Below are 27,974 nucleotides of genomic sequence, written 5' to 3'. Positions count from 1 at the left end.
GGTCAATAGCAGTGAGCTGATGACCAATTCGGCCTGATTTTGAGTCCTGGTTAGGGAAAGCCTATGTATATCTGCAAATAACTACGGCAGTGGTTATTTCATCCTCTCACCCTATTATATAGGATGAGAGACTTCTTATTCACTCTGCATTATACTAACATCCTCCTGGCATTATTTTGAAAATTAGCTTTAATACATGTAGTGATAATGCTATTCTTTGCAGCCTCTTCTTTACAAGTTTGGCTATTTGTGTTTTTGTGGTATCAGAATATTCATTGTAGATTTAACTTTAGTTTTAGGTCCTGAGATCAAGAAAAGCTGCCCATTTAGGGAGTGGCTAAGGGTTGCTCAAAATCAAGCTTCAGTGGTTTAAGAGCCAAACCACATGAAAAGAACTTGGACCTATTACACTGTGGTTTTAATTTTTAAACCATTTTTAGGCTGTTCTAATTAAAGTTAGGAAACATACTGATTTAATCTAATGTCTTACTTGCCAAAGTCTTCATATTTCTGGCCATTTAGGGAGGAATCAGATATACACCTTTAATCGTATCATTGGTCTAGATAGAAATTTTTCAAGTTTCTATTTAAGACAGCAATTGCTAAGGATACCTGATATACTCATAGTATACAATCTTAAAGTGTGGGTGGAAACCACATGGTATTTCTCCCTGTTCTCTTTACTTATCTGATAACTGTTACACTTTAAAAATTGTCACAACTTCTCTTTTTTGCCAATAATAAACATGGTTTTAAAGATAGGTGGATCTTTTATAGAAAAAAATGGAAGGGTAAAAACATATATATTAAGGGAACACTTTTTCTAAGGAAATTTTGATTAAAAAATTAACTTCTATTTTAAAATCTCTATTAAGGGGCACCTGGGTGGCTCAGTTGACTAAATGACCAACTTAGGCTTAGGGCATGATTTCATAGGGTTCGTGAGTTCCAGCCCTGCATCAAGTTCTCTACTGTCCGATTGGAGCCCGCTTCAGATCCTCCATCTCCCTTTCTCTCTGCCACACCCCTCCCAACCTTGAATGTGCGCACACACACTCTCTCTCTCAAAAATAAACACTTAAAAATAAAATAAAATAAAATAAAATCTGTTAAATGCTATGTACTTCAAAAACTGTTCAACTAGTGAACTAGTAATGTAACTTAGTTTTTTTTTTTAATATAGATGTAATGTGTTAAAATTAGGTCCTTTTAGTCATTGTTCTTTTTTTTAAAAAAATATAATTTATTGTCAAATTGGTTTCCATATAACACCCCGTGCTCATTCCAGCAAGTGCCCTCCTCAGTGCCCATCACCCACTTTTCCCTTTCCCCCACCTCCAACAACTCTGTTTGTTCTTAGTATTTAAAAATTTTTTTACATTTATTTATTATTGACAGATGGAGAGAGACAGAGCACGAATGGGGTAGGGTAGAGAGATAAGGAGACACAGAATCTAAAGCAGGATTCAAGCTCTGATCAAGCTTTCAGCACAGAGCCAGACTCGGGACCGAAACTACAAACTGTGAGATCATGACCTGAGCCGAAGTCGGTGGTTCAACCGACTGAGCCACCCAGGTGCCCCTTGTTCTCAGTATTTAAGAGTCTCTTATGGTTTGCCTCCTTCCCTCTCTGTACCTTTTGTTTACCCTTCCCTTCCCACCATCGTCTTCTGTTAAGTTTCTCAAGATCCACATATAGGCCACTGTTCTTGACTGAATCATATATAATATAATAAAACTTGTCAGTAATCATAAGGTTTCCCTCCATAAACAGTGTTCTACAGGCCCCTGGGAAGCTCACTCCATTAAGCAACCACCTCTAGATTTTGGTTCAGGTCATCATCTCACAGTTCGTGAGTTCAAGTCCCATGTGGGGCTCTGCACTAACTTAGAGCCTGCTTGGGATTCTCTCTTTTCCCTCTTTCTCTCTCTGTTCCTCCCCTCAATTAGTTCTCAAGCCTGCACACACAATCTCTCTCAAAATAAATAAATGAACTTTAAAAAAAAGTGTTCTAGATTCTCGACATGGACCAAATAGCATAATTATGATAAATATGTTTTTTTTCTTTCACAGTATCTTGAATCTCAAATAATACAACTTATATAGGACAAATTACAATTTTTAAATTCACTTTTTGTCTGATTTTTATGGAGATATAGGCAGGGGTGATACTGAAAGTAGAATAAAGGCACCAACCAATCGGAAGAGACCTCTGGCACCTGTGTCTGGTACAAATGTGCTGGGATTTGCCAACAGAACACGTGTGGAGATATATGAATTACAAATATAATGCACCAGATCCTTAAGATGGGGCTGTTTTTAACACCCAAATCCTTAACAGAAATATTATTTATCTTTTAAAACTGGATAACCTATAGTTCAAATTGTCTTTCCCTTTTCAAATATCTGTTTAGAAGAGGTTAAGTGTTTGCTGCATACAAGTTTTAGGTGTAAACATGTATAGGTGAATGAAAGCATTTTTCAAAGCTTCTTTTGCTTAAAAGTCTAAAAGTACAACATCTGGATTTAATTTCATAGCTCTTGAAATATTGCCGTCTAAAAGCAGTCTCGGAGATGTCTGAACATTTGGATTAATATTGACTATTTGGATTAAAATATACTTCTAAAATATCACATCAAGTGGTCATGTAAGATGGTCTAAGGCTATCCCAAGTAGTTCCTTTTCAACTTTCCTGTGTTCCAGGCTACCCAAGAGCACAGATGACTGTGCAGAAAGTGACAATGGAGAAAGCCCCGCAGAGAGGCCTTAAAATATCTTTTTAATTAATCTGGGTTTTCCTTTGGAAATAACCAAGAGTTTCAAACCACAACTCATCACAGCTGGCTGGAGTTGGGAGTACTCCGCCTCACAGCTTGAAGTGATAAAATATCTGGCTTTATGTCACAGATGCAGGAAGTTTCTTCCTGGACCTTTACATCATGACTATTGATGATATGAAAAAGAAATTAAATTCCTTGGGAATAAACATCAATCATCTTTCCTGATTTTGCTGAGTAACTCTCACCAGATGAAATATTCTGCCACAAAACATTATTGGGATATGATTGCTGAAGAAAAGGAATGAAAGAAATGACATCATTGAGTCACATGAAAGACAAAGCATAACAGCCAGGAGGGTGGGAGATAGATATGCTTCCTAGGTAACCATTCACAACAAGAGTGGAGATTATTCTAGAAGAGAATCAAAAAGCAACTCTATCCCCTGTGGTTGGATTTGAGACAAAGCCAGAGGAGCCTTTATAAGGAATGACACAACTCAATACTTAGTACTAGGCCAAATGATTGTTTGGGAAAAAAAATATATATGCATAAAAAATATATATAATCTAATCAATATATGACCTTACTACTTGCAATATAGTGAAAGACAACCCATATAGTTTAGAATTTAATCAGCACAAAAATCAAACCACATATAAAACTAAAAGCAAAATAGGGAAATATCTGCTCTCTGGATAAGGAAGGGCTTTATAAAATATAATGTAATTTAAAATAAGACAATGGAAAAGACAAATAATTTGATTAAACAAATTTTAAGACTAGCCTATTGCAAAAATTCCCATAAACAAAACTGATAACAAATGTGAGAATAATGTTTCTAGATGATGTAACAAAGAGTCAATGTTCTTTAATCTGTAAAGTCTTTAAAAATCTATTCAATAAAAACCATGAGACTGGACTAAAACTAAAAGTCATTAAATGGAAAATACAAATGGCTGATAATCAAGTGAAGAAAGTAGTGCTATATTAGAAATCAGAGAAAAAATTACAGAAAAAATTTTAAACTATTGCATTAGCTGAAAATTTAGTGATGGAAATACATAATGTTGATAATCAGGGCACTATAGCAAGATAACTCTCATACATTAATAGCAAGATGGCAAAATGGCACAACCTTTCTAGAAAGAAATTTGATCATATATATTAAGAAGTTTTCAAAATGTCAAGAATCTAAGTTTTTAATTCCTATTAAGTTTAAAGAAACAAGTAGAAAAATTAACAAAGATTATGCTCATAAATGTTTGCCGTAACATCACTGACAATTAAAAACAATTAGAGATAAATGTCTATAAATTGGAAACTGAGCACATGATAGTGGAGTTATGTTATAGAATACACGGTGATTAAAATCATATATAGGAAGAGCTTTTTATGACATGAAATATGCTATGCCATACTTTGACTAAGTGGATTATAAATGATTTTTTACTGGTCTTTATTTGGCAGTATTATAGATAGTTTTGTTATTATTGCTTTTCCCATGTCTATATAGCTTCAATTTTTAGATATTAGATTATCGGGAAACAAATCAAAGACTAAAGAAGAAAATGAATGAATGAGACATGGGAATTTACCTGCCATCTCCTTTCTTACATGATGATTTGCAACACAGCACAACACTTTCTTGGGCAATCTAATAATTCTTACTTGATAACAACTTTACAATGGACACACTTTTCTGCCAATGCAATCCAGAGAAACATTTATCTTATCTGGATTAATTCTCAGTCTATTCTTTTTACCCAAACTATTTTTCTGTCACTGACAAGAATCCTGCAATTTTTTTTCCATCCCAATGAGGTACTTACTACCTTTTTTCCTACTGGGCTACATAATCAATGGGGTATTTTTTTGATTATATTAGACATAAAAAGATATCCATCCACATACAACATGCACACATTAAATAGAGCAAATTTGCAGCCATGAATAGTCTTTGCATGTTCACTTGACTGTAGGGTATTTCCCTGGCTGGATACTCCCAACACATAGGGACCAAAGCCAGCACCACGTTTCCCCTTTCTCACCAGAGTGCCTCCTCTACCTGCTTGGGCCTTCATTTTATAATTGGTCATGTGATTTAATGGATGTGGAGATAGAGGACCCTCCTGCACTGTTGGTGGGAATGGAAACCGGTGCAGCCACTATGAAAAACAGTGTGGAGGTTCCTCAAAAACTTGAAAATAAAACTACCTTATGACCCAGAAATTGCACTAGTAGGTATTTATCCAAAGGACACAAAAATGCTGATTTGAAGGGGCACATGCACCCCAATGTTTATAGCAGCACTATCAATAATAGTCAAATTATAGAAAGAGCCCAAATGTCCATCTACTGATGAATGAATAAAGATGGAATACACACACACACACACACACACACACACACACGGCATATATATACACACATATAATATGTGTGTGTATATACACACATATATACACATACACACACATAATGGAATATTAAATTCAGTAATCAAAAAGAATGAATCTTGCCATTTACAACAATGTGGATGGATCTCTAGGGTACTATGCTAAGCAAAATAAGTCAGAGAGAGATAAGTATCATATGATTTCACTCAAATGTGGAACTTAAAAAACACAACTGGTCAACATAGAGGAAGGGAAGGAAAAATAAAGACTGAGAAGGAGACAAACCGTAAGAGACTCTTAAAGACAGAGGATAAACTGAGGGTTGCTGGAGGGGAGATTGGTGGGGGTATGGGCTAAATGGGTGATGGGCATAAAGAAAGCACTTGTTGAGATGGGCACTGGTTGTCATGTGGAAGTGATGAATCACCGGGTTCTACTCCTGAAACACTACACTGTATGTTAACTAACTTGAATTTAAATAAATTTAAAAAAGGAGAAATGGATGAAAACAATAAAAGAAAAAGCAAACATCTCTATGATGGTTATAACAATGACTTACATGTATAACAGGTAGTACATAACTTCCTGGGAATAGATTTTGAAAAGTGGAGGAAAATAGAGAACAAGAGACTGAGTTTCTGCAGTGAGAGGGTCTAGATGAGGGGGATGCCTGGCAGATAAGATATGAAGACATATACTACACTTACTAGAGGCTAGGCACAAATAAAAACCAAGCCAGTTGCTTCATCATTTTGAAAAGGGTTAGCTCTTTAAGTAGGAAGTGAGAAAATATAGGGAAGAGGACAGAGAAGTGAATAATACCAATGTAAATAGAAGATACACAAGTTTACTCTAGAAATATGTTATTATAAAAGACAATCCACTGCAGATAATAAGCATAACCTCAAAATACCCGGAATCTGTATGTACTATAGTAACTATATAGAACATCAATATTTTAGAGCTATAAACATATTAGATAATTTGGTCTCATATTTCAACCTAGATTTTCTGAAAAATTCCTAAAGCATTAAGTTCTTTACACAAAGCCCCATGGTCAGTCAACTAATCCTAGTAGGTCTATTTCCTTGCAACTAAAACAACAACAAAAACAAAAACATAATGCAGACATAATTTCTAAAAAACATTCCTGAGAATAACCTGGTACCTACCACTGTGTGAGTTTGGTCATAGGTACTTTGGATTTTCCCATTGACTTTGGTTTTACCTGACAAAAACAAGGAGAAAATAACATTATTTTCATTTTTTGTTCCTAAATTAACTCTTCCTACTCATGATGAGGACAACTATAACTCTTTTTCTAGAATAGGCTTGTTATTTATATTGTATATTTACTATCATTTCAATCACTGATTCCAATGAAGTTTGAATGAAGGGATGACAAGGAAGAATGCCCAGGACCCCTTCAAGTCTTTTTATGTTCACTTCTACTGGCCCAGCTTTCCATTCTGAACACCTGTATACATTGCTGCTGTTTTCACTCAGTTGGTTCACAGATCTGAGATTGACTGAAAATACTAAAATGGCCAAAAAAGTGTTATCAACAAAGGCATCAAACATCATTTCATCATATTTTCTGTTTAGAAAAACACTCATCAATATAAAAGATTCTGAAATATGAATACTCAAATTCTGTTTCCTTTTGTATTTTCTTAAGTATTAGAGGATGGGAAATAACTCCTCTTACATTTAAAAATAAAATAATTAAAATTTTGTACTTAGGAAAAAAAGATAAAAGTTACAAAAACATCCCCAAACAGTTTCAGGTACTTACTGCCAACAATAGTCTTGTGATTGAAAATCTTACTCCAAATTCCACCTTCTACATTGTCTTTCACTCCAAATTCATAAACCGTGTTGGGTTTTAGATTTTCCACAATTGTTTCAGTGGCTGGACAGAGTTGAAAAACCCATTTCTTCTCCTTATCCTTTTCTCTATAGCGAATTGTATAATATCTGTTGAATAACCAAAACGCAATGCTTTTAAACCACAGGGAGAATCAGAGTGCTATTTCAGGTTTCTTAATACATCACAGACTCCTATCTACTTCAAAGACTGTGTTTAATATTGGCTTCTGTTTTTATTTTTTATAAATTGAAGAGAACATGGCAAAATAGCTTAGTGTGTACTTAAGTTTTTTTAATTTCTAATGCCAAATTGGAGAATGTGAAGCACAGTCTGACAAGATTCAGTTCTATTATTTGCTACTTTGCAAAATCAAAGTTGGAAAGTGCTGGATGCTCATTAAATTTCTTTCCAATTTCTTTCCAATTATGCATAGAACAGAGCATAGGTATAATTTCACAAGTGCTTAATATTGAAGTTTTATAGCTGTATGGGTTTAAGCTTGGAACTGTAGGGGTTTATGCCATGGAATGTGTGTTAGAAGTGATATCATTCAATTTTGTACAAGGGAAAACTCAAACTCTAAGACACATCCACAAAGGCATTTTAAGGGTAAAATATTCTTATCATCATAAAAAGAGAATCAAAACCAAAACCAAGCTACGAGTTCAATTAAAAGAACCAAACCATGCAAATTTAAGATCAAGGTTACCCATTTGCTTAGGGGTTCGTAATATTCAGACATATATATACAGTGAAGTAATGATAATTGTCACCACTATTTTTGTGCACTTTTATCACATGCCAGGTTTTATATATATTATCTAATTTGTCATAAAATCATCTGAAGTGGTAGAAGTTATTAATCCCATTCTACAGATGTGAAAATAGAGATTCAGAAAGATCATTTTACTTGCCCATTGCCACACACCTAGTGACTTGCACCAGTGGCAGAACCAGAATACAAAGACTCCTCTGACCCTGTTCTGAACAGCCTCACAAGGTGTCCCCATCAGGACAGGGGAGTTCATTAGTACTGCATACAGTCATAAGAAATGAAAGAGCTAGAGCTGTGTATATCGATATGAACAGACTTTAGGAACATAATACTCAATGAAATTACAAGATGATATATAGTTTTATATGATTCACATAAATATTATAATGCTCACAAAAAAATTTGTTACTATATATTATTCCTGGCAGTATAAAGAGACAACAAATACTGCAAGGAGCCAACATTTGTTTTTTGTTTTTTGTTTTTTACAAATAGTTTATCGTCAAATTAGTTTCCACATAACACCCAGTGCTCATCTCCACAAGTGTCCTCCTCCATGCCCATCAACCCTGTGCCTCACATCCATCAGTCCTCAGTTTTTGTCAGCATTCAAGAGTCTCTCATGGTTTGCCTCTCTCCCTTTCCCCCACCATTTTCCCCCTTCTTCTCCCCCTTGTTCCTCCATCAAGTTCCTCCTAATTCTCCTGTACGTGCAAACATATGATATTTGTCCTTCTCTGCCTGACTTATTTCGCTCAGCATAACACCCTCAAGGTCCATCCATGTTGCTACACATGGCCAGATTTCATTGTTTCTCATTGCCATGTAGTATTCCATGGTATAGATAAACCACATCTTCTTGATCCATTCGTCTGTTGATGGACACTTCGGCTCTTTCCATGTTTTAGCTATTGTGGAGAGTGCTGCTATGAACACTGGGGTACATGCGCAAGGAGCCAACATTTGTGTTAGTTCTCTAGTTCGCAGTGAGGTAAGAATTTTTTTTAATGCTTATTTTCGAGAGAACACACGAGAGTGGGGGAGGAGCAGAGGGGGAGAGTACAGAAGATCCAAAGTAGGCTCTGCACCATCAGCACAGAGCCCAATGTGGGGCTCAAATTAACAAACCATGATATCATGACCGGAGTTGAAATCGGATGCTTACCCACTTAAGGGACTGAGCCACCCAGATGCCCCTCCCAGTGGATAAAGGAGAGTAGACGTAGGGGGCCAACAAGCATATTTTATCTGCTTTATATTTTTAAATAAACATTTTCAATAAATAGAATAAAATAATAGCTGTCATATATGCTGATGGGAACATAGGTGTTTGTTATATTATTTTAGATTCTTCTATTTTAAATTTTCTCTCAAAAATTTAGTACCTCTCCCCTACTCCCTATCCTAGCAAAATTAAATGGGCTAAGATTCTGATCAGTTGCTTTTACTCAAAGCCTTACAAAGTCACTCATTTACTCATGCTAAAAATGCTTATTTTGCCCCTTCTAAGTGCTAGGAATACATTGTTAATGATACACAAAAAGAATTACCTAGAATTTCTGCAAACAAGGGCCAAGACTGGCTACACAATTTGTGAGCCTCATCCCAAAATTAAAACATGAGACCCCATGTTCAAAAATGATTAAACATTTCAAGACAACGACATTAGGATGTTAAACCAAGTACGGACCCTTCTAAGTGGAAGACCCTGTGCAAATGCACGTGTTGCATGCCCATCAAGTCAGCAGGGGGGTTATAGTTTAACAAATACAGAGAGAGGGGGAATGGTTTTGTAGGTTTCCGTACATTTGTATTTTGAATGTAATTGTATATTCAGCCTACATTCCTACTAGTTACAAACTACTGAATTACTTGAAGTCATTCATTAGCTTGCTTCTTTCTAGTAAAACTGTCAGGGCTTCAGTTCCTGATTTCAAAGGAGCAAAAGACAGAAACAGTGAAGGAAGCTGTTCAGTCAAAATACTAGCTGCTCCTGGGAACAAACATTATAGACTACTAATCCTCTATGTCCTGTGAGTTGAAACATCAGTAGAAATTTATGAAACACACTTATTGACAAGTATGCTGCACAGGATTTTTGTGGCTGTTTTTTCCTTGCCTTGGATACTAGAAAATGTCAGCAAACTGCAGAGAAGCTAAAATCAGACCTGATGGGCTACCACATTATGCATGTCTACTTTGGATGCATTACTTGAATTCTCAATTGCTGGGATGATCCAAGGTGGTGGGGGGTGGGGCTGTTAATACAACTACCAAAGGCCAGATTCCAGAGTTACCAGTAAGTTCGATTTTATATTATCTTCCCAGTAATAAAATGGTACAAAAATTCTCTAAGAACTAATCAAATGTTAAAAAAACAAAACAAAACCAGACGGACCAAAACAACAACAACAAAAACAGAGCATGCCTGAGTGATTCAGCTGGTTGAGTGTTCAACTACAGCTCAGGTCATGATCTCACAGCTCATGAGTTCAAGGCCCAGGTTGTGGTTTGTGCTGACAGCTCAGAGCCTGGAGCCTGCTTCAGATTCTCTGCCTCCCTCTCTCTCTCTGCTCCTCCCCTACTCGTACTCTGCATCTCTCTCTTTCAAAAATAAACATTAAAAAAAAAAAAAATCCTGCACAGTTTTTTCTATCTTGATAACAAAGCATTCAAAATACTCTTATATCAAGTTTGTTAGGAAAAGTAAACATAGAGGCAGCCAACCTTTTTCTTCAGCCTCAGAGAGGTTATCCTTACCAACACTGGCTTAATTGATCATTGTATAACATAATTCTAAATATTAAGACAAGTTCTACATATTCAAAGAGATAGTAAGACTATTTACCTCTAAAGCAATGAAGCAAATTTCCTTGATTTTAAAACTAAATACAGGCCTTATGATAATGAACAATGCTGTACAGCACACAAAAGTTACTCCATAAATGTTTGTGGAATGAATAGAATGGATATTTGGGTGCTCATGGGATCATTCTAAAATTAGAATATAATTGCTCTAAATGGTCAATAATTCCATCACCAAAAATATGAATTTAAGTAATAAAGTTTACAATTATGTTATCTTTTTCAATGTGTCATTGCCTAAGGTTTCACTTACCAAAAGTCAGCATTCCTATAGAATCAATGCAAACTGAAGGAAAATACAATAAATATCTATAGTGAATATTTGCAGAGGGTTAAGATTTTAAAATTTCCTTCAGTTGATTCATATAATAAACTGTGAAATGAGAATAAGAATTATTACAGAATAAAGAGAGAAGAATTAAGTGTCTAAGGTGTGATTGTCAGGGACAGAGCCAGGCAAATGGCAGTTTTCTGACTCCTAAGCTAATACTTTAGTATTGCATTAGATGGTCTTTCTACTGTGGTGCTTGACAAAAGGAAATGAAAACGTACATGTAAAATGACCCAGAAGGGAAAAGGACAATCACAATTCCTTTCAACATTATTTAAGGCTCTTTATTTTATTGTTTATTTACCATAACATAGAGTCACAGACTTCCCATTGTCTGAGGACATTCAGAATCAAATGGTGATTGCACCCTTTTTGTGGATCATTAAATTTGGACACAAGTGCAACTAATCTATTAAAAATATAAGTAGCAATCAGCAAATGTCATCAGACCAGACTTCTGGAAAGCCTGCCTCTAGCAACTTGGACTTTAAAGAATGAGAACATTTCATGTCTTCATGGTAAGAAACTATTGAAGGAAATGTTTGGTTCAAATGACATTATCTCTGCTTAGAGCTCCCTAATAGTATGAATAATGACAATAATGTTAATTGTAGCTTTAAAAAAATTCTATAGCTCCTCAAAATGTAGGATTTTCACCCTCAAAAAAGAACAAGGGTTGGACTAGACAACGTGTAGGATCTTTTTTGTTTCTACAAGTTTATTGTAGCTACATATTAGACATTTATTCCAATAAACTACAGAGGCAGAACACAGGGTAGAAACCCCATAAACATGATTTATGAAATAACTAGCAGCCAATTATACCAAGAGGAGAAGTGGAGTCATAACAAGATAAATGTAGTCCTTTCACAAACTAGCCTGGCTTGATCCACATCATTGGTCATTGTTTGGGCTTTCTATACTTTTGTAAGCAATTTTTTTATTTTTATGTAACTACTATTATATTTCCTAAAACATCCATTATGTAGATTTTTTAATTCTCTTCATATCAGAGGTCACTTCCTGATGCCCCCTTTTTCAATATTTTTGCTTCTGATATAAATTCTGTCCTCTCTTCCTTCCCCCTCCCTGCCCCTCTCTTATTCCAGGGTTCTCCTGAACATAAATAAGCATCTTGGTGATTTTATTCCATTTCCTTATTCCATTCATTCACTTCTGAGCCAAAAAATTGCTTATTTTTAATTCTAACAAAAATGAAAAGAATATTCTTTTATCCCTGTTGTTTAACACAAAATTTCTTACAAGTAATCTACGTTATCGCACTTTCTCACCACTCATAATGCCTAAATCTCTTTGTGTCTGATCTGTTAATATAACAAAACCTTTTGATCAAATCTAATGATTTAATCCTCCCTGAGCTTCCTCACTACCATAAAATCTACTATTCTTCTCAAAATCTTCTTCTATCCCTGTTGACTTCAGGCCCCTTCTCCCCTCAACTGGTTTTCAAGGCCAGTTAGGTTTCCCTGCATGATTCCCCTTTTACCCATCTCTTCTCTATTTCTAAGAAGCACTTAAGAGGTCAGTTCAGGTTTTTATTACCTTTGGACTCAAAACAATTTTCAAACTGGCCAAAAATTTCCAGAAGCTCTCTCCTTTATCCTCTACTGGTGGCTGACTTAAAATCAACAAAACGAATCAGTTTCTAGTGATTTTAGTGCTACCTAAAATGGAATAGCTTGCCTGAAATGGCATTTATAAAATAAAGCAAATAATATCAAAATCAACAAAAATAGCAAACACAGTACATTTACTGAGTGCTTACTGTACGCCAGACACTATGTTAACCATTTTAAATGTATCATCTCATTAAATTATGATAACCCTATGAGATAGGAGTATTATTATCCCATTTTACAGACTAAAAAACATACCTTTAAATAACTTGTCCAAGGCCATTCAGCTAATAATAAAACAGAATTTTGAACTTAGGTCAATCTGACCAGAATTTGTACCCTCAGTGTCAGTGCTGTTATCATTACTAAAGATACTCACTGCGGACTCTATAAGAGACATGTTGCAGAAGATGTTCAAAAGCTACATGACCTGAGTGTAGATTCCATTTACTCATTCACTTGTACATTTGCTGAGAAATGCTATTATAAAGCAGGATGCTAGAATCCACATGCAATGAAAAAGGAGTAGGACACCGTGAAAACTTCAAAAATGAGCTCACAGTATAGTGAAGGAGGTAGATGTACATATGGATAGAACTAAAGAAGTCAGGATCAAAAAACAGAAGGTCCTGAAGGGTGCTGAGTACAGGCTTCTGCAGCTTGAACTGTTGAAATGGACAGATGCATTTTAAATCCCAAGGGTGTGACTTAAAGTAGGACATCCTACCTGGGTCCAGGAAAGCAAAGTAGTCCAGATTTAAAACTCATGGCAGGAACAGGGCTCATATTCTTGGAGACAGATTCTATGAGAGATTCTAGGATTTCTTTTACCAGGCAGTAGGGAGCTGGGATATTCTTCAGTGAAGGAATCAAGTTAAGCAGTAATGGAGGAGGCTAGACTTACCAGCAGTGGAAGAATTAGAGAGAAATTGGAGGGAAGAATCTCAGTTAATCAAAGGAATGAATCATGGAAGAAATGAAGAAAAAAAACAGATCAAAGTTATATTTGTTTTTTTTTTTTAAGTTTATTTATTTTGAGAGGGAGAGAGAGAGACAGAGAGAGAGCACACACACAGAGAGAGAGAGAGAAAGAGAGAGAGAGAATCCCAAGGAAGCTCTACACTGTCAGCACAGAGCCTGACATGTGGCTAGATCTCATGTATCGTGAGATCATGACCTGAGCCAACGTGAAGAGTTGGAGGCATGAGCCACCTAGGAGTCCCCAAAGTTATTATTTCTACAAAAGAATTGATGCAACTAAATTCCTTATGGGATAAGTGTGCTAAGAAAAGCATAAATACAAATCAAAACTGAATTTCCTACCTTGAAGGAAATTAAGGTAATGGAAAGGAATTCTTTTGGTAGTATAGAAAATATGAATTGAGTTAGAGTTTGAGATACATTACATCAACAACTAAAAATAGTCTTAGAACTTTGGAAATGAGTCAAGGTCAGATGTCAGCCCTGCAAGTCATTTACATCCTTATCACTCCCATTGCTCTCTATACAACAGCAACATCAGCACTTCCTGTGACCTTTTNAGGACTGATGGATGTGGGGGGAGGGGGGGATGGGCATGGAGGAGGACACTTGTGGGGATGAGCACTGAGTGTTATGTGGAAACTAATTTGACAATAAACTATTAAAAAAAAAAAAAAAAGAAATGCAGAATCTCCGGCTCTTCCTTAGGCCCATGGGATCAGAATCCACATTGTAACCAGATCTCTTTATGATTTATATGCATAAAGTTTGAGAAGCACTGTTCTACTTGGAGGTGATAATTAAAGACAGCACAGATGAGATAAGGGGGGAAACAGATGAGAGATCCAAGGATAAAACTATTCCATTTTGGAAGGTAGGATAAAAATTAGCAATAGAGAAGAGGAAAAGGCTAAGAGAAACATCTCACTAAATATGTCCAAAAAGAAAAAAGTTCAAGAAAGACGATGACTGACAATTCCACGGAGAGGTTAAAAAGAGTAATAAGAGATGAGGGGCACCCAGGGGGTGGCTCAGTTGGTTAAGTGTCTGATTTCAGCTCAGGTCATGATCTCATTGTGGGTTTGAGCCCCATGTCAGACTGTAGACAGCTCAATCTGGAGCGTGTTTTGGATTCTGTGTCTCCCTCTCTTTCTGCCCCTTCCGCACTCACATATTCTCTCTCTCTCTCAAAAATAAACAAACATTAAAAAAAGAGTATGAACTAAGAAAAACACTTCTGGATTTAGCAATTCATTGGTCATTGATGACCACAAAGAGATATTTCAGTGGAATGGTAGAAAAGGAAAGGAAACCAGTGAAAGGGAATAAAGATTGTAGGACTGGAACAGAAACCCGGGATGAGAAAGCAGACCACTCTGAGAAATTCTGGAAAGAAGAGATTGAAAAATAGCTTAGAAGAGGTAACAGGATTAACAGAAGATGTCATTTGCGGATAGGGAAATCTTGAACCTATTTGCAAGCAAGAGGCAGAGCCCCAGTGGCAGTGAAGGGGTAAATGTGAGAGTAAAGGCTTAAGGAACATGAGAGGGACAGGATAACGAGCACAGTCTCAAGTCAGAAATGTGTTCCTTGTAAAGAAGAGAAGATGGATGAATCTGGGTAAGGAAAGATTGAGCTGACTGTGGATAATCTAAATTTCCTGTTTTGCAGAAGCCAAGATGGACTAGGGTAGGAAAAGAGCCAGGGAAAGTAGCCAGGATGCGATTTCCAGGGTCCAGGGTCCAGGATTCAGGGTAAGGTGACAAGTGTCTGAGTTAGAATTATTGGCATGAACTTGAAGAAGTAGAAGATAAAGACATTGATGTACTTCCCAAAGGCAGAAACGTTATAACTTGGGGGCTCATTAGCTGTAGGGGAGGAAAAATAAAAAATGAATCAAGTTTTAAGTTCGAGTCAATGAAAGAATGAAGGTACTTCAAAAAGTACTAAGATATGGATCTGGTATATCAGAAGAAACAGTAAGAGTTCAATTTTGTATGTTAAGTTTGAAGTAATGGTGAGACTAAAAGTGAAAGTGCTGTTTTACTTTTTATTCATTCAGCACATATCTACTGAGGGCCTACTATGTGCCCAAGGCTGACCTAGGGACTGGGAAGATTAAGCTGGTTATGATACACATGGTCCCTGCCTTCACAGAGCTTAAAATTTACATGGAAAGACAAATGGATAACAAGGCATTGGCCTCAATCAAGTGAGAATTGACAAACGTCAAAAATATTTGCTTCTTAAAAACCTGGGGAGAACCAAAAAACGAAACAAAACAAAACAGGCCAGAGCCTGCTCTAGACCAGCCCAAAAGGAGGGCCCTCATTCTATGTTAACAGTAAATAACTATAATATCAAAGTGTTAGAAAATGTGAAAACGATTTCTAAACAAATCATAAAGCTTTAATAAGTTGGCAAAGGAGTGAGAACTAAAGCAATCTTGAACACTTTAACAACTTGGAAACATGGGAAGGAAAAACTAAGCTATTAATGAGGGAATAAATTTAGTTAAAAACATGTTTTACTCTTCATTTGGGCCAATTTGGAAAGCTTTCTTTTGCCCTTAGATATATTGAGGACAAATGTGTGCATTCTTCCATTCAAAGAATAAAAACACATCTACTTTCCAATGTGAATTCAGAAAAGGATTTAGAAACATGGATACCCATAAAGACCCTATGCAAATAGGAAAAGAGCCATGTGTTTTGAAGGATACAGTGATACTCCATTAATATTTCCAAACTTAAAACAAGATGAAACAAAGGTTTTCTCACTGGAAACTTACTGCACTGAGCTTTGATAAATCGACTCCAAATCCAAGTATAAAGAAAAAGAAATGTCCAATAAATTATTTGCCTTGTATAGGATAAATAGGGCTGTATGAATCAATGAGAAAGGATGACAATATTACACAGGGTGCCAGTATTAGAATTCAGTGGATTACACTGACACCAGTTGGTGTTCCTGAAGCAAGCTAAAGGCATTCAGATCCTAATGATTATTTAAGAAGGTACTCCTGACGGCAAAGTTCAGCTGTATTAATCATCTGGTTTTCAAGAAGTAATCATTCCCTATAGCTACTATTCCTTATTCTAACCTACTGGCTTAGTCAAAATTCTAATCAAACCCACCATCACGTAGGGGTAGATTTTGCCAAGTCTGCTTCTAATTACATTCATTTAGAATCCTGGTGGATTTATTTGGATGTTTATAATGTGCACAGTAGATCCAGAGCCTTTCAACAAGGACTACTGTTTTTTCTCAGACACCACAAAGACTTTAAATTTCAGCTCTTTATTAACAATACTAACTAGGAAGAAAGAAGGCATGTGTAAATGAAATCCCTAAGTACTCCAAATGCTTTTTTTAGGCACTGCCATTGAATTCTTCTTGTTCAGTCATGTCCTAAGAGTTCTCTATTTTTGTCCAGGATACCTTGATTGTCCCATTCATCCAGATTTGAAAGTTTATAAGTATCTTGATATGTTATTATTGAATCTTAAGAAAAGTACTTTATGCTAAGTAGAATTGTCAGTTTTGACTATTGTGATTCAATGGGCATGGCCCCATCTAGTTGATGAGAAGAGTAAGGCCAGGGCATGAGGGAAATGAGCAGAGGAGTTAGGAAGAGATACATGCATGGTCTGAGAAGCTTAAGTCTTCTAATCAATTGTCTTGGTTAATATCCTAGCTTCAGGAGACCATCTGTTCCTCCCCTTCTCCCTATTATCTCTTTGTGCCATCAAACCATGGCAACATCTATCAGTTAGAATCAGTATCAGATAAATTCTTTCATGAAGGAATAAGAACAAGCAGAATTGAAGAAGTTTGAGGACAGAGGAAGAAATTATATCCAAAGCATGCTCTATGAATTTGTGGGTCGGTTAACTCCATGAATTTATCAAGCAAGTTAAATAACTTAAGATCACTTAATAACTTAAGATTAACTTATTTAAGTTAAATAACTTAAAATCAGCTTCATTTAGCTACAAGAGCTCCACATTTCCTTTATTCCTTTGTTTTTTTCCCCTTCTTTTTAAAATTAGAAACTCAAGAAAATGAAAAGGAATAAGAAAGCAATCCATAAATGTTTATCTTCTCAGCACTGGTACCCTGGATGAATCCAGTAAAAGCTGGAACTACCACAAGAAAGCATATTCTTTAGAGTCCATATTCCAAACAAAGTAAGTTAATGGACTTAGTGGTGGTGATAAAGGAACATTTTAGTTTCTTTGAAACATCTCAAGCTTATTTTTCAAGAAATTTGGTTTTGGCACGATCTTCTACATGGGTTTTTCCAATAATTTCTTCCTTTAGAACTATGAACATGTGTGAAGGAAAATGTAATTTTTTTCTTAGTCTAAATTTCCTAATCAAAGTCATATGAAAGGTACTCTTGAGAACCTATAAACATTTTTAAAGGTCTTTCTTTTTAGTTCAATTTAGACAAATAAAACACTATGCAAGAGAGATGGTCAAAAAACTATATGAAAATGTGCTCAGTACTGTTAGCAAAAGAGAAGTGCATATTAAGCCTCTAGTAAGAGGCTGCTGTGCTAGAAGAGTGAAAATGCAAAATGCTGACAACATGAAATGCTTGCGAGAATGCGGAACAATCAGAACTGTCCTATCGCTTATGGGAGTGTAAATGGAAAAGTCAGGCAAAAAAAGAAAAAAAAAGTTAAATATATATTTCCCTGTGACCCAGCAATTCCACTTCTAAGCATTTATCTAAGAGAAATTGAAAGATAGGTCTACAAAGTCTTAAAGAAAAACATGTATAAAATCTCAATTCATAATAATCCAAAGCAAGACACAACTAAGTACCTACCAACAAAAAACTAGATAATAAATTCTGGAATATTCACATAACAGAACACCACTCAGAAGTTAAAAAGGAATGAGGGATGACTGAGTGGATCAGTCGGTTAAGCATTCAATTTCAGCTCAGGTCATGATCTCAAGATTGGCAAGTTTGAGCCCCGCATCGGTCTGAGCTCCACATCCAGCTCTTTGTTCTATCCCCTTCTTTCTCTCTTCATCCCTCCCCCACTCGTGCTCTCTCTCTCAAAACTAAACAAACATTAAAGAAAGGAATGAAATATTAATACATGCAATGTCATGAAAGAATCTCAAAAACAGGCTGAATGCAAGCAAAGGGACACATAATAACATACTATATGATCTCATTTATGTATAATTATAGATTAGGCAAAACTAATCTATAGTGATAGAAATGAAATCAGTGGTTGCTTCTTGAGGAAAGTACTATCTGGGAGAATGAAAATGTTCTGCTTCTTGATGGGGCATAGAATACATGATTATATGCATTTTCCTAACTGATCAAACAGTGCATTCCACTGGATTTAAATTATACCTCAGTAACACATTTTTTATTATCTCAGAGCCTGGAGCCTGTTCAGATTTTGTGTCTCCCTCTCTCTCTGTCCCTTCCTCACTTACATTCTAGTTGTCAAAAAAATAAATAAATAAATAAACATTTTTTAAAAAAATTAAAAAATAAAAACGGAATGAAAGTTTTAAAGTTTAAGAATCACTTTGAGTCCATTTAAAATTTTTAAAAACTTTTTCATAGAATGCCTTTGTTGAAGCTTGAGAATTTGGAATGCTTGTCAGATGCAAAGTTTTCAGTTAAAAAAAAAAAGAATTTAATGTTTGTCTACTTTTGAGAGGTGGGGGGAAGGGCAGAGAGAGAGAGACAGAGACAGACAGACAGACAGACAGACACAGAATCTGAAGCAGGCTCCAGGCTCCGAGCTGTCAGCACAGAGCCTGATGTGGGTCTTGAACCCATGAGACATGAGATCATGACCTGAGCCGAAACTGGACTCAACTGACTGAGCCAGTCAGGTGCCCCTGAAGTTTTGAATTTTAAAGGTAATGTAAATATTTATGAGAAACAACCATTTAATTTCCCAGCTTCAGCATGCAGTACAGACCATGCCAAATTATGTGCTGTGTAGATGAATGGCAATTATTTAAAAATATGCTTAGATTTTTCTTATTTTGTCCAGCAAAGGAAAATAGGAGCTTCATTTCCAAACCCTTGCTTTTCCCTGTGTTTATATCTCTCACTATGTCTATCTCTCTAGTTTCTCAACCAGTGATTCTCAGGCTGAGGTGGGCATCAGAATCTTCCGGAGGGCTTAAAACACAGATTACTGAGCCCCACCTTCAGAGTTTCTGATCATGGAAGTGAACCCAAATGATTTTGATGCAGCTTGGTTTGGGGCAACACTTCTACGGCTTCTAGTGCTTCTACTGTCAAATCAAAGATCCATCCTTTTCCAACCAAAGATCAACATTTCCAACTTTCAACCATCTTTCCTAACTGCCTTGGCCATCATCCTCTGAGCTTTTATTACTCTTCCCACTGAAACTCCCCATTGCTATTTGGCTCACTCTCCCTTGTGCTTTATTCTTTGGAAAGAAAAAATGATGGCATGTGTTTCCTATTCAGGTAGGTGGTAATTCCCTCAAGGGGAGGGGCCCTCACTCAGCATTTTCATTCCTCTCGCACTTAGGACAGGCTGTATAGCTAATGGGTGATCTGTATCTGCTAATGCCCCTGATATTTATACATTCTTCCAAAGCATGTACAGATACTAGTAAAACCAAGAGCTAGGGGGCACCTGCCTGGTTTAGTGGATAGAGCATGTGACTTAATCTTGGAGTTGTGAGTTTAAGCCCCACATTGGGTGCAGAGATTACTTTAAAAATAAAAAAAAAAGCAAGAGCTACTTTTCAGGTTAAAGAAAAGTCTTTTGTTAGATGAATTACCTGTCATTGGGACAGTGACTTGGCAATGTCCAGTCATGGTGTGGGTTAATGAGGAAACCCCAGGACAGGAATACAGAGCTTGGCGATAGAGTGCCGACAACCAGCTGGAGAGGTTTACGAGAGCGTGCTTTACCTGTGAAGGTAACATACAGGTTAGTTCTGGTAATAGTTTATTTTTATATTGGGGTAAAATGCATAAAAATGACTCAGGAAGATGATAAAGAATGTGAAAGCATGAAGTGTCTTTTCTTTTCAGAGAGTGCACAAATATTAATTTTTTTGCCCATGAATTTAGGCAGAAATCCAACATAATATTATTTTGAGATTTATGTGTGTATGCATGTGTGTATGTGTATATATATGTATGCCTATATGGGTAATGTACACATGTAAACTATATCCAATTATACCTAAGTTTTATTTCTTGTGGGTTAGGGATGAATATGAAGGTCTTAGCTATTACCAGTGAAATATATAATGGAAATGGATTCACGCACTTCATTTCTTTTACAGATACAATAAAATCATATTGGTTTCCTATCCCCTACCCAGGACTATGAACTAGTGTGAAAGAATATCAAAGAATAGAAAGCTTAACATCCTGCTTGTAGGTTATATTCTTTTTTTCAAGTCAATTTAGAAGCAGAAAAAATCACTTGTCATAAGCCTTTTTTTTTCTTACAGTGAGTGTAAAAAAAAATGGAAATGTATTTTCCATATGGAAAATGTATGCATTTTTTTAAATATTTTTAATAATGCTGGAACAGCAGAGATAATATAGGAATCACAGTTCTTCTGATGGGAGTAATTGGATTTGGGCAATGCCTAAGAGATGGTAACAAAACCACTTTACATCTTTTTCCAATATATAGGGGGCAGATATTTGCATTTTCAAAAATATCTAAAACTTCAGGAATAAGGGACAGTGAAGAATAGGAATGAAGATCCTTTGCTGTGGAAACCAGTAGTGGCTTAATAAAAAAAAAATCTGTAAATAAAATAATAATGCAATATCTAATAAAACTGTACAGAATATAAAACATTTTTATTTCCATTGGACTCCATCTTTCATTTTGTGAGACTATGCCTGTTACATTTGCTATAGGAAGAACTTGTGTTGTTTTAATCTAATGCAGTAGCAACTAATAGGTAGGAAGGTACCCTTTGTAGGAGCTCAGTGAAAGTTATCTGAACCAAATGCCCTACGGCAATTTTGTCATGCTTGCTGCTTCTGTTAGATTTAAGTTCTGTGAGTTATTCTGGTGAAAAACCTTCTCAGCCCAGAATATATATAACCAAGTAGTGGCAAATTGTTTCATTGTTACATAGTTGAATTTTTTAAGACATTTGAAACAATTGTCAAGGATAGCTGTTATTTGGTTGTAAACATGCATTTATCCTTCTCTTTAAGAATTTTCCAGCTCCACCTATAATACTAGCTCCCATGATTGTAATTCCAAGAGTCCAGGTCTGTCTCCCCATGAGGGTAGATTAGGACCTGATGAGGGTAAGGGGTTTATGTAGTTTGAAAAAGCCCTGAAGGGATTCTGCTATTCCTTTTCCCACCTCTGATTGTTTTTCTCTAAAGTAATACCACTATCTCATTTTAGAAATAAAAACTAAGGCCCAGATGTGTTTCAGTTTCAAGGGTGTCCAATGTCATACCAAGGGCAGGATCAAGACTCAAATTTCTGTCTTCTGAACTGCAGTTTTGTTTTGTTTTGTTTTTCTACATCATTGGCCTAGCTCAGCATGTATGGAGAAAATGCCATTTAGAGACAAAAGATAAATTTTCCTTTCTCCAAGGGAACCTAAAGCCTACAAGACTAGAAAATAATTATTTCACTAAGTATGGATCTGATATAAAAGTGATTCATTAACATGTATGTGGTAAATGTAAAATTAATCAAAGTAAATACATTAGTCATTGTATCATTCTCAAATGCACATCACAAAAAAAAAAAAAAAGTTATATCCGTTGCCTGAAAGGAAAGGTGTGGTAGCTTAGTATATCCTGAGCAAGGTGAAACAATTTCCTGAGCCGGTCATCACAAAGGGAAAGATGATTTTAAGACCAGTGCCATCCAAGTTCCCACATGAAGTTATAAAGTGCTATTAAGGTGTCATCATCCCCTTGACGTCCTTTACACATTTTTGTGTTTTTGTATTAAGAAGGAGTTTGATGAACGTGAGGATCAAGCTAACACTTCTTGACTTTATTAAATATTTTGAAATAAATTCTTGAAATGATGACTATCATTACAAGTTATAAGGAGTAACTGAAATTTCCCTGATGTTTTGGGATAATTTAAGGGGCCAGGAAAAGGGATTTGTACTTTTCAAAATGCTTGACTGTTTATTGCTTCTCCAAAAAGACATGAAAAACAACTGAAGGAGGGGAGGGGACTGTGGCAACTGATTTCTGGTAACCGGCTTGGCTAATGTATCCAGAGGACAGGATTCACAGCTGCAAAGGGGCTGTTTGCTCAGTGTAGTTGAAGATCTGTATGCTTCCTACAGCCCCATTCCATCCCCTTAGAAAGATCTAACAAACAAAAGAGAACCTTTGTTGCTCGACATCTAGTGTACTGTAAAAGAGAAACATGATTAGAAAATATTATTTTATGAATAATTCACATTAGAAAATGAAAGAGAAAACAAAACCTTTTAATCAAGTATCTACAGTTAGGGAGATTTGATACCAGACAGTAAAAGCATATTCACAGCTTCTACAGCCTCTTAGAGCAAGGGCCTGCTTATTCGATCTGAGAAGCACTTTAGTAGTGAAATTGGGACAAGGTAAGATTTTAATCTTTCTTCAGTCATGTAGAAAAGGTTTCTACTCATTTATTCATATGGTATTTACTTTCCGGTCTCAAATCTCCCCATCCCTGGGAGTATCTGTGTTGTCTTGCTATTGTTTCATGAAAGCAGTCCTTGCTCTATTTGTTTGACTAAATACAAGAGGTTTCAAAGGAAGAGATGAGGAGTAAAGTGAAACCCAAATTCTAACCCATTCAAGATGCCTATAAATGAGTTATGCTTTTGAAATGTAAACAGTTTCCTTTAACAAAAGTTAGACATCAGATTTTGCCCTTAAGACCTGGAAAGCACAATAGCTCATGGGTTCACATACTGTGAAATAGACAGGCTAGCAGGAGCTCACCGTAGGTGAGGACTTGCTGTGGGCCAGGCCCTGTCCTACAGGCTACATATGCATAAGCTCCTTTAACCCTCAAAACGGGCCCTCGTATACAGGAGAGAGGAGGTCCACACAAGTCCAGTAATTTGCCTAAATTCCACAGGTTTGTATGTAGTGCCAGAAGAAGATCCCCAGAAGTCTCAACAACCAGACCCTAATACCTGCAAGGAGGGTTATCTGTGGACATGGGGCCTGCTGGCTACATGTTCTAATCCACTCTCCTAAGGCTTCTCCAGTGCACTTGGTCTCCATGGTAGAAATGAGAAGGTGTGGTTTAAAGTTAATACAAATTTTAAAAAGAACAAAATATACCTGAGCATGACTTCTTTTGACTTGGAGGAGGAGCAGGCCGCACGACAATCAGATACTTAGGCTCTGCATCTGGAAATAATAACATTATTTATTAGTAAAATTTTCTGAGAAGGACAGCAACATTAATGACAGTACATCCATGTCCTGACTCAACATTCCCCAGCATTAATCATCATAACCACAGCACCAGTGGATGACAGGACCCAGGAATTCGGAAAGTTAATACTTCCTGAGATGGTTTAGTCCACTAAGTTTTTTAAATGAATATTAAATCCAGATTTTCAAAGCCAAATGGAGAGGAGTTGGGGAGAAGTCTTAGGAGAATCTTGCTAGACACAGATTTCGTGTCACATTTTCATCAGTTCTTTCCTCTACAAAGAGTTTTTTTTTAAATCTGATTATATGCATTTTGTTATCCTACTCTTCACACTCTTCTGATGCTTCAGAATCAGAGAAGGAAAATCATACTTGCATAAGACACAACAGGGTCTCTCCTGCTGTGTGATCTGAAACTGCTCATTTCTCTGTTAATATGAATATTCTTTTTTAAAAAATGTTTATTTATTTGGGGGGGGGGCAGAGAAAGAAGAGAATCCCAAGCAGGCTCTGCATTGTCAGTGCAGAGCCCAAGGAGCCCAAAGAGAGAGAGCTTGATCTCACAAATGGTGAGACCATGACCTGAGCTGAAATCCTAGAATTGGACGCTTAACCCACTGAGCCATCCAAGTGCCCCTGCAATATAAATATTCTTAATGTTCTATTTTTTGATCCTACTTGCATCATTTCTCAGCCTGTTATCATATTCAACCCATCCTTTTCATTAGCAATTTTTTTAAATGTCTATTTACAGACAGACAGATAGAGTGTGAGCAGGGAAGGGGCAGAGGGAGAGGGAGACACAGAATCTGAAACAGGCTCCAGGCTCTGAGCTGTCAGCACAGAGGCTGACATGGGCTTGAACCCACAAACTGTGAGACCATGACCTGAGCCAAAGTTGACGCTTAACTGTCTGAGCCACCTAGGCACCCCTTCATGAGCAATTTTTAAACAGAGTCACCATTTTACGTTGGTATATTTTCACCTAAAATATGCCAATGGAAAATAAAGAAAATCTTTTAAAAATATTTTGATTTTAAATAAATGATATTTAAACAATCAGTATGAATCAGTATGCACTATGTCAGGAACTAATAATTTATCAAATAATTTTTAAATTTTTGGTAATGTTTATTTTGAGAGAGACAGAGAACATGAACAGGGGAGGAGGAGAGAGAGAGAGAGAGAAAGAGAGAGAGAGAATATCCCAAGCAGGCTTCACACTCAGCTTGACACAGGGCTCAATTTTCACAAATGTGAGGTCATGACCTGAGCTGAAATCAAAAGTGTGATTAACCAACTCAGCGAGCGAAGTGCCCCCAAAGTCTTTTTTTTTAAATTGGTGTTTCCAAGATGGTTGATTTAAATATATATAAATAAGCCAAATGCACATTGGGCATACTAACCAGCATTTCCTAAGCACTTCTACTGGACTAACAGATTGACGAATCTTATCTACAATAGTTCTTCAGTAGCTTTGGATCCTGAAATTCACTCTACACCCAATTTCATTTGGGTGCTGCAGTAACCAAGAGTTCACCTCTGCTGGCTCAGACACACCTCACATCTTTGTTTTGTTTTGTTTTCATCCTGGGTACAAATAGCTCCCCTCTCCATGGGTTTGGAACAGATGTCTTCTCTGCCCAAGGTTTTACGGAGCTAACCTTCTCACCTAGAGACAACCTGGAAATCCAGCCACTTTTAATTACTTGAACCTTTGTCTTTTTCTGGACGTTCCACATATCCTTATTTGCTATAACCTGCCACAGTAATTATACTCTATCAGGTAAACCAGATAACCTCTTGAACTGACCTCAGAGCTTTGCCTGCTTACTGATAATTACCTCAGGTCCACAACACAGAAAAAGGAACATTCATTATGTTTCAGATCTTGTGTTTGAAAGCCTATGTTGCTTAGTGGAGCTTATATAAGGAATGCTTAACCTAAATCAAGGTTCCTAGTAGGAATATAACACATTTCCTGATTTTATTTGGGATATAAAGGAACATAAGTATTAAGAAAGTACCACATATTCAGTATTTTCTATGTGTAGAATACTTGTTAAGCACTTTGTGTTTGTGACTTAATTACTCCTCTTGGCAACCCTACTTGATATATGCTATCATTACCCCAATTTGTAGATGAAGTTACTGAGGTAGGGTCAGCTTTGTGGGTGTGCAACATGCACCATCACGCAGGGTGCCATGTCCAGAAGGGTTTCATGCTTGGTCTAATGCCCTGCTGTCACAATCTTGAAATTCTTTTTTTAAATATTTTTATTTATTTTTTAAGAGACAGAAAGAGATAGAGCACAAGCGGGGGAGAGGCAGAGAGAGAGGGAGACACAGAAAGAATCTGAAGCAGGCTCCAGGCTCTGAGCTGTCAGTACAGAGCCCAATGCGGGGCTCAAACTTGTGAACCGCGAGATCATGATCTGAGCCAAAGTTGGACATTAACCAACTGAGCCACCCAGGTGCCCCACAATCTTGAAACTCTTAATAGTTATACCTTTGAATCTGTGTTTTGTGAGAGAAGTCTGAAGGGATGATAAAGCAAATGTGTGAGCAGAGGAGACAGGAACCATATTCGATGCCTGTGCTTTCTTTCCTTCACATTTAGTGGTTGAGATGCCCTATTAATATAGCATTCTGAGGGGACCCTTGTGGTAGGGTCCCCTCCCTAAGGAGAAAAAAAAACACCTCAAGGCAACCTGGCTATATGTGTAAGGGACAATACCCCTCATGACTTTGTAACAGGAGACCACTTAATCAGACTACATGTTACTGTGTTACCATCTGTGGGAGACAAAGAGGTAGAGACTATATAAAACACTACACCACGTGGCATTTGGGGCTCAGTTCTTTGATTACAAACCCAACTGAGCAGGGCTCACAATCAAGTTGCCTCCTGGAAAGAAAAGCCTCGGTGTCACAACTCTCTGTGAGAGAATCCTGCTACCCTCTGATGCATGGGGGTTCAGCAGGACTCAAAACAAGGAGAGCCTATTGCACCTATGACCGAGGGAGAGGGCACGGAGGGGGCTGAGAGTCACACTGTTCAATTAAACCCACACTGGCTTTGATGCAGAAAGAAGGAAATGGCATTTTAACACCAATGGCAGAATAATCCTAGAGTATCCTTTCTCATTCATGTTAGTTATACCATATTTGCCAACCACTTCTGCTGAAAATGATGACCTAGAAGCAAAGGGGAAACCAGAGCAAGCCCTGATTCCCCACACTTTTCATATCTTCCTCACTCGTAAGTAAGCCCAAGGCAGAGCTGTGGCAGCATGTCCATGTGCTAAGGAGTCCAGTAAAAAGAGCAGTTAGTTTTGTGCATTTCCACTCTTCTGTTAAGAATGACATACATGTGCATGTATGAATTACCAAGTACAAAGTGTGTCACTTTGGTGACTCTGCTTAGGAGCTAAAGGCCCATATTTGCATTTAAAACTAGCATAGCATTGTAAAACTGGCAAAATTAATGCTAATGATGTAAAATTTTAAGTTACTAATAGCATTAAATAGCAGATAAAATAATATTCATCACAAGGTGAGAGAGAAACTGGAAGGAAAAATTTTATATTTTAATATCTAATGACATTTTTTTTCCTGCTTTTTGAAATAAGGACCTTCCATTTATGTTGCACTTGGCCTTGCAAATTATATGGCTATCTTAATCTAGTCCCCAAAATGCCCTTTTACTGTTTTTTTTTTTAATTTCTTTATTATGAGGGGCAGCTGGATTGGGGGCAGAAGCAGGGGAGGGGTAGAGAGCAGGGTAGGACAGAATCCCAAGCAGACTCCACACTGTCAGTGCAGAGCCCAAAGTGAGGCTCAAACCCACAAACCATGAGACAGTGACCTGAGATGAGACCAAAAATCAGACTGAGCCACGCAGGCACCCCCAAAATGC

The 27,974-nt window shown here is 36.8% G+C and overlaps 1 protein-coding gene across 1 annotated transcript in view; it reads right to left on the bottom strand.

The window, feature by feature from the left end:
- The window catches only part of ABI3BP (ABI family member 3 binding protein), a 204,694-nt gene that overhangs the window by 148,871 nt on the left and 27,849 nt on the right, over window positions 1–27,974 (bottom strand). The window contains exons 3-6 of the mRNA XM_077774920.1: window positions 23,960–24,028; window positions 20,446–20,578; window positions 6,975–7,156; window positions 6,352–6,407 (exon numbers count right to left, since the gene is read on the bottom strand). Of these exons, the coding sequence (XP_077631046.1) occupies window positions 6,352–6,407; window positions 6,975–7,156; window positions 20,446–20,578; window positions 23,960–24,028 (440 nt within the window). The remainder of the gene's footprint in view (window positions 1–6,351; window positions 6,408–6,974; window positions 7,157–20,445; window positions 20,579–23,959; window positions 24,029–27,974) is intronic.

This window comes from Crocuta crocuta, unplaced genomic scaffold, assembly GCF_008692635.1.
Source record: "Crocuta crocuta isolate KB4526 unplaced genomic scaffold, BGI_CrCroc_1.0 scaffold6, whole genome shotgun sequence".
NCBI classification, from domain to species: domain Eukaryota; kingdom Metazoa; phylum Chordata; class Mammalia; order Carnivora; family Hyaenidae; genus Crocuta; species Crocuta crocuta.
The sequence above is the reverse complement of the archived record's forward strand: the minus strand, read 5'-3'. Positions and strand labels throughout refer to the sequence as shown.